At 33.8% G+C, this 8,238-nt stretch overlaps 1 protein-coding gene across 1 annotated transcript; it reads left to right on the top strand.

Moving 5' to 3' along the window:
• The first annotated feature begins 5,952 nt into the window (after positions 1 to 5,952).
• LOC108989286 (uncharacterized protein At4g00950) lies at positions 5,953 to 7,754 on the top strand. Its single transcript, XM_018962845.2, has 2 exons — positions 5,953 to 6,702; positions 7,142 to 7,754. Exons 1-2 carry the CDS (start codon positions 6,088 to 6,090, stop codon positions 7,217 to 7,219), a joined length of 693 nt encoding a protein of 230 aa, XP_018818390.1. The 5' UTR covers positions 5,953 to 6,087; the 3' UTR covers positions 7,220 to 7,754.
• The last annotated feature ends 484 nt before the right edge of the window (positions 7,755 to 8,238 follow it).

Consider the following 8,238-nt stretch of genomic DNA (forward strand, 5'->3'; position numbering starts at 1 on the left):
TCGCTCCACCACATGATACTTCATTTGGCTAGGCACGAGCCCCATTTCCCAGAGTACAAAAAAACAGACGACAGTGGCACGTTCTTTTGCTAAAGTTAAATATCGTGTCATGGCTGTCACCACTTGCGAACTCACCTGGTTGAAACAACTCCTCACTAATCTTGTGTTCCTCATTCTGAACTCATCAACTTATATTGTGACAATCAATCTGTTATCCACATCGCTCACAATCATATATTTCATGAACGCACCAAACATATTGAAATTGACTGTCACATCATTAGTGATAAAATCCGATCAGTCACGCCTCCTTACAACCGTTCATACCTCCTCCCATCTACAAGTTGCCGATATCTTTACCAAAGCATTAGGACGTGAACTCTTTCATCATTTTTCACGCAAGTTGGGCATTATGAATCTCCATGCGCTAAGTTGAAGGGGAGTATTGGTGGGATCACACTTAGCACCAAATTAGCAACAAAATCAGCAATACCATAATTTTAAGAATTAGTCATGGTATATTCTTTCCATACTTTATTTGTTACCACAGAAAGCTTAGTCTCATGTATCTATTTATTTATGAATTTTTTCATTGTAAAATTATGTTCCAGAAAGAAAAAAAATGTTCATGTTTCAAAAATTTAACACCTCCATGTCCTTATTCAGGGAAAGCAGGAGCGTAGTCAGATATCTAGAATCGCAACGGCAAGATCGTTGGCAATTCACCATGGTACTATATCAAGCGTGAGCCTCACATGTTGTTGGTGAAAAAGCGCCAGAAGATGTTTCTAGAAGATCCAAGATTGGGGAGTCGAGTGGTTTGGCATGTGTACTATTTACACGCACAATGTGCAATTGTGCGTGAGCAATACATGTAGCTTTAGTCGACTTGTGTGGTTCACGCGCTATTCCGTTTGAAATTGCACTTATGAAGATTGTAGATCGGCAATAATGTATTAGTGAGGCGCGTGCATCGCATAGGTGGGCAAAAAGCAATATATTCTCAACCTATAAAAAAACAGAAAAGAATATAAATGGAAAGCAAACTAGATTTAGAGAAGGGTCCTCCACCGAAAGAGTAGTTGGTTTTCTAGAGAGAAGGTTTACAGTTATTTTGTTAGAGAGAGAGAGAGCCTAATTTAAAACAAAGAAATCGTGTAAGCTGGTGCAGTGTGCGTTGGCCATGGTTGATGCTTTGTTTAATGGTCGACAACGATCGTATCGCACGTTTTGCATTAATTTGATCTTTCGTTTGTTTTGTTTTGTTTTGATATTAGAAGCAGCAGCAGGCAGATAAGAGTATCTTAGCTGGATCGAGCTACCTCCACTCACTACAGTATAAATATAAGTACATGTACCTTTCATTCTTTTCTTACTGCTCAATGAGTGCTCATGCAGTGTTCATTTTTCTGCCGATTTGCACAGTTCACATGAAAAGTTGCGCAAATTTGGTTTGCAGTCATGTCATTGTTCCTTCTTCCTACTTTCCAGACTTATATTCATCATCTCATTTTTATAACTTAATAATAATTACAATCATTAAAGCTTAAGTTTTGCTATTAATTTAATCAAATCTCCTCTTTTGTTTTCCATTAGAAAGGACATCTTCTATCCCTTCCTTTCCTTCTCTATGTTCATATTCATTTTAGTATTTTTTTTTTCTTTATTTTATTAATTTCCTCCATGGAAAATGGTTGATCTATAGCCTTCCGACCACCTTTTGACGACGCACCACATCATTGGACTCTCAAACTATCAATTTACAACCTTAGGAGTGTAACCACCTTAAGATGAGCACGTGTGCACCAGGTGCTACCCAAACTGGTGCATCAGCACCGCACGTACGCCACCCATCTCCAAAGCTCCCACATGTCAAAGGCACCACCCTTTGAAGTTCCTTAGTCTTAGATCTACTAGATTTGCTACCCCACCATGCCACAGTTTCAAAGCTAGCAAATCTTTAATCAGTCCGATCGATCCACCTTCTTATATCTTATTGCATGTTTTGTCTAAAAGTCAAGAAATAACACAATCAACAGCTCGATGATTACTGCATCCACCTTGCATGCATTACTCATAATTTAGGTGCGATGGTGGATTCATATGCATGTACTTCTTTTAATCTATTCAAATGCATTCGCGCAGCTTCGCTTCTTCGAATGTCACCATATAAATAAATCCATTTGAACCTATTTCTTTATGTGCTTTGGATGAATTAATCATAGAGTACTTCACAAGAGGCCACTTTTCCTCCTCCTCCTCCTCCTTTTTTTTTTTTTTAATGTTCAATTTATTAAGAAATGAGATGAGATAGTTTTAGATGAAATATGAAAGTTGAAAAAAATATTATTTTTTAATAATATATTTATTTAAAATTTGAAAAAATTGAATTAAAAATTATTATATTTTTGTTTAAAATTTTTAAAAAATTCATAATAATAAGATAAAATAAAATAAAATATTTTCTAAATTTAAACGGAGAGATGTCACTTTATTTATTATTATTTTTTTTTAACAAGGACTTCAAGATGGATCATAACATCACTGTTCACTGAAGTCCTTGTCTTTTAGTTGAATAATAAATACCTTAAGTCAGATTGAGTTAGATCCCACATTCCACTTTTGGTTAAAATAATAATAATGTTTACCAAAGTTACCATATTACAATTACAGTTAAAAACAATAATTTATGAATTATTTGAGTAAATATATGTTTTAAGAATATATATATATTTATATATGAGTAATCAAGCGTTGTACAGTCGTTTTAAAAAAAAAAAAAATTATTATTAAAAAATTAATTTTTTTCATATGAGTAATATATTTATTTATTTTTTTTAAAATAATTATATAGTATTTACACACTTACGACTATAATTATTATTTCTCTATATATATTTCCAGATGCAGAAGATTTGAATGGAGATTGTAATGTTTAATTACAAGAACACGTTTAACAATATCTGATCATGATTAGGGTTTGGTTTGGTGGGAGATGAAAGAATGACTTGTTTGGAAGGGAAATCGATCGGATCAAGTAAAGCCAAAAAAGTCACTACTATTGAAAGGAATTCTCACGTTGGGCATCCAATGCTAAAAACTGTGTCAAATCAGCTACGTGTATGACAACTCTGGTGCTTGCGTTTAGGGTGGACTAACAGCCCTTTTCTGCCATATGTTGTCTTTTAATTGGTTGGAAATCATGAGCTGTAAATTCTAAATTATTTTCAAAGAGAAAAATACACTTTAATTTTCATTTATACACTCATGTTGTGTATTACTAACTATGAAAAACTGCAAATTATATTCTTCTGCTAACATAAGTGACAAGAAGTTGCAAAAATCTTCACTTTTTGTCCATAATCTCTTTTAATTAGTATTGGGTTATGCCTACAATATTGTTCATTGAATCATTACGATCTTTGAAATGCTAGTATGTTTACCCCCTCACTTTCCCTATTCACGTATTTATTTTTTTTATTATTTTTTTCTTAATGATTAAAAAATTAATTTTTAATTTTTAATGTATTAATGTATTTTTTTATTTTTTAAAAATAGTTAAATATGAAAAAAAATAAAAAGACAAATTTATGCCAGACAGCATGCCCTGCGATCATTGTTGGACATCAGCCTAGCATAATAATAATAATGTCATAAGATATAGATGATTTTTCTCTATATCATTACTAATATCTTGTCACAACATATACTCTCTCTCTCTCTCTCTCTCTCTCTCTCTCTCTCTATATATATATATATATATAACTGTATTTATCTTGATGATTAGAGTTAAACTCTAATATTACTTGGCGAGTATTAGTTATTAGAGCACTGCTACGTGTAGTCCTGTTGGTGGGACTGCGTGCAGACGAATGGACTTTTCAGTCTTTTACCTTACAAATTGTGATGAAATATCAAAATTGCCCTTTTCATATTTTCCCTCCCGATAGAATTTCAGATCCCTCCATTCACAGAGCCAACCCCAACGCCGTCGGCCACCTTCGAGCTCCATCCACCACAGTTGACGTTTGCTTCTCCTCCATTATCTTCGGTTGCCACAACGTAAACCATCTTCGGCTGACACCATTGTAGCGCTTACGACTATTCCCCGTATGCCTGCATTTTGACTCGAGATCTTGATATTCAAATTTAGATCTTAATAATAATAATCTCATAAGATATAGATGATTTTTCTCTATATCATTACTAATATCTTGTCACAACATATACTCTCTCTCTCTCTCTCTCTCTCTCTCTATATATATATATATATAGCAATGCTAGGTATAGTCTCCACTTGGGGACTGTATGTGCAGGCCTAGGCTATTTTAACTTTAAAATTTTGTAAAATTACAAAATTATCCCTTCTAAAATAATGTTTTCTCTCATTTAAACATGTGCCTGCACATGCAGTCCCCACTTTAGGATTGCAAATAGAATTTCTCATATATATATATATATATATATATTTGTATTTATCTTGATGATTAGAGTTAAACACTAATATTACTTGGCGAGTAATAGTTATTAAACGGTGCGATGTGTAAATTTTGATTCTCAAAAAGATGAAGAATGGTAGAGATACAATTTTTTTTTTATAATCATTTATACAATTATGTTTTAAATGATAAGTATTTTTATAAAATAATATACAAAAGTAAAATAAATTTACATAAATACTCTCATTTTAAAATATGGCTGTTAAAAAAGTTATTAAAAGGGTTGTGTGTGTATAATTTTATTTATATATGAGAAATAATCTAGCCATAAATAAATAACATAAAATAAACTTATAAACTGATGTGGTTCGTTAAATTATAAAATTACTTTTACTGTAAGTAAATCTAGCGGATCATATAAAAACACGTTAATTTGTAGGTTTATTTTTGTATAATCCATTTGTAATCGTAATACTCCTCTTTACATATATAAATATATATAAATATATTTCTTTATCTAAAATAACTAATCAAATTCTATTTTTTCTATTTTAACTAATCACTTCTTCAGAGGAGCACCATCCAACAACTTATTCAAATTTCTTATTTGTTTCCTTACAAATTGAACAAATGAAAATAAAAATATAGAAATAAGTAATAAGAAAGATATATATATATATATATATATATATATATGAAATGAGGAAGAAAGAGAAATAATAAAGAAAGAGAGAGAGAGAGAGGGAGAGAGAGAAGTTTATAAAAAAATGCATGCATAGATAAAAAGTATCAAACTACATATTTATACTCTAGCAATACTGTATTTCACATTTGAATTGATTAGAGAGAATATTTTGAAAGAAAAATTCTTTACATTAGTCATTATTTATTCTCATACTCTATTATTATAGTTTTTTTTTTTATATATAAGATGTAGAAGTATATTTCATAAGCTGTGAGATGTGAGATATTGAATAGTAACTGATGAGAAGAGTTTTTCATTTTGAAAATTCCTTTATCTATTTTAAATAGGAAAAAACTAATTTGTCTACTCTATTTGACCGTTCTACTTGATCGCTCGGAAAATTTTTTTTTTTCATTTTAGTTAATGATTAAAGAAGTGATTTTAAATGTATTGATGTATTTTTTTATTTTTTAAAATTGTTTAAATATATTAAAAAAATATAAATAGAAAAATAAAAAAATAATTATAAAAAAATAATAGCCGTTCAATTAGAGCAGACTGTTATAAGCGGAAGAATAGCTTGACTCTTTTTAGATATGAGTTATTCTACTAGCATGTTGATGTAAAGACACTTTTTATATAATATCTAATTTTTAAACTCTTCTTAACAATGTACTGTTTTCTCGACATCTTACCAATAAAATTTATCTGCATATAAATCTAAAATGCATGACACAGTGAAAACGACCTGTCGCAATTCACGTTAGAAGTTTGAACAGGAATACGTGAGAGCTCATGATAATAATATAGGGGTGCTCCCTTTTTAGCATTTTCCTCTCCAACACGACGGATTACTAAACAGGCCAGCCTTTTCTCTCGAGGACTTTTCCTTCTCCTTCCCCCTTGTCTCACGTTTCTCCATAAAAAAACAACACCGAAAAGCACCCAGAGAGAGAGAGAGACATGGGAACCGCGGGAGAGACAGAGCCGGAGGCAAGCTCCATTCTAAAGCTACCACTACTTTCAGTCCCACCCATGATGCACTCAACAGATCCTTCTGGGATGCAAACTCCACCACTCCATTCCTCAGCCTCAGTCCCATTTCGCTGGGAAGAAGAACCAGGCAAGCCCAGGCCCTGCACCACTCTCACCAACCTCACAACCAAGTGCTTGGAACTTCCTCCAAGGTTGCTCTTCGATACAAAATTGCCTTCCCCCACCACTGTCTTGGAGGGTCCTTTTGTGGGCAGGTCTCGATTTCAGTCTGCTTCCTTTAGAATCACTTCTGGGGAGTGCTATGGGTCTTTCAGCCACGAGAGATCAGGGCAGCTTGGAGCCATTACTGCTAGCAATAAATCAGGTGTCAAGGAGAGAGGCTGGTTTGGTTCTTGGGGCAGGAAGGCTTTCAAAGCTAAAAGAGAGGTTGGAGGCTGCAGTCATGTCTTTCCATCTTCCTTGGATAGAGAGAGTGATGGTGGTAGTAGTGTGGGAGAGGGCAACAGTACAAAGGTAAAGATGACAAAGTTTAGAAGGACAGGGAGCTTATCCAACCTCTCCCATGCCCGCTCTCATTTCTGGGTATGTTTTTCTCTTTCAAGTTTTTTAATCGTTTTTGCTCTGGTTCATTGTTATGCTTTAGTGTGCAATCTACCTTCTCGCTTCTGTTTTGAATGACTTCATGTTCTATTTTTCTAGACAAATTAAACTTTGGATTCTGAGTTCTTATGGCATTTTTCTTATCTTGGTCTGTCGTTCTACAAAGTTGCCAAGACTTTTGGTGTTGACAAAAAAATGCGTCCTGCTGGCGTACTAGTTGGACCCAAGCCTTTGATAGAGTTTCCCCAACCATACCAAGGCTGGGAGCTTTTTTAAAATAAAACTATAAAGGGTGCTTTTACAGGGCCGGGTAGGTTTAAGGGGAAATTGTGCAATGAGGGTTCCTTCCTGTGATTTTGGAGTTCTGGTTTTCCTTGCGTCAACAACATTGCACAACAATTTGAGATGTTGGACATTGCAGGCAACTATGTACAAGGGCTTGAAGCAGGTGGTTCCATGGGGGAGTAGGAAGTTGAAGAAAGATGGTATTGTGACTTAAAAGAGTTCACAGTGTACACCCTAAGATGGGTCCATTGACATTAGCTGTTTCCACTAAAGAAAAAGGACGTATATTGCTTGCATATTACTGCTAGCTCTCTAAGCTCTGCAAGGCTTTTTCATTTTTCCGTTTTTAATCTCGGCCATGTTTATTTATGGAAAGATATCTGGGCTTCTAGCAAAGGAATTCAATATAGCTGTACAATTATGTACGGTTCAGCCAATGGAACATGCCAAATTTGGGTGAAGGTGCTAATTATTAATGAAGTGTATGGTAGATGATCCTTATTTACTAAAGAAGAGAAGAGAACAAAAGGGAAAGAGAACAGCTGCAGATGTACTGCTGTAATCTTTTATGGATTATGAAGTTTCATCTATAGTCTAGTCTGTGGTAAAAGTTTGTATGATTTTAGCTCTTGAATATATGGTGCACAAGCCAATTCCAGTGTCTGAGCAGTAGCAACTCTCAAAGTAGCAACATATTGTAGAATTGTGGGATGCATTGCAGCAATTAATAAAGAGAAGTGTTAGGTCTACAAAAAATATTGCAAGTAAAGAATTTACAACTTGATGTGATTTGATATAATACGCATGAATTATCTTAAAATAACAAAAAAGAACTAAGTCATGTCAATTTGTAAAAAAAAAAAAATTAGGGTTGACAGAAACAAAATGCAATCAATGTGAAAGTTCTTAATATATTGCATTCAGATCACAGCAGAGTCACAGTCAGAAATGGAACGAAGTATCCAGTTCAGTTGAACCCTCTCTTTCTTGTTATTATTTCAATAAAAACATGAAGGGAAGGCATGCAAACCAACTGCAGGACACAATGAGGCTGAATTTTTCATGAATGTGCAGTTAGTCTATCAATTCTGACCCGGTTGGTAAGATTTCTCTCTCCCACCTTCCCTTCTCTTTCAATCTTCCCATGTTGATGACCATTTGAAAGCAAGCTCCCAAATTAGGAAGACATTTAGTTAAGAGAAAGAGAGAGAGAAAATGAAAGCTTACTAAGGG

The sequence above is a fragment of the Juglans regia genome, chromosome 7 (genome assembly GCF_001411555.2).
Source record: "Juglans regia cultivar Chandler chromosome 7, Walnut 2.0, whole genome shotgun sequence".
Classification (NCBI taxonomy): Eukaryota; Viridiplantae; Streptophyta; class Magnoliopsida; order Fagales; family Juglandaceae; genus Juglans; species Juglans regia.

What these genes read in the sequence shown, in the direction of transcription:
- LOC108989286 (XM_018962845.2), top strand. Translation starts at nt 6,088, where the DNA reads ATGGGAACCGCGGGAGAGACAGAGCCGGAGGCAAGCTCCATTCTAAAG. An exon ending in ATGCCCGCTCTCATTTCTGG is followed by an intron (nt 6,703 to 7,141) that starts GTATGTTTTTCT and finishes TGGACATTGCAG; the next exon opens with GCAACTATGTACAAGGGCTT.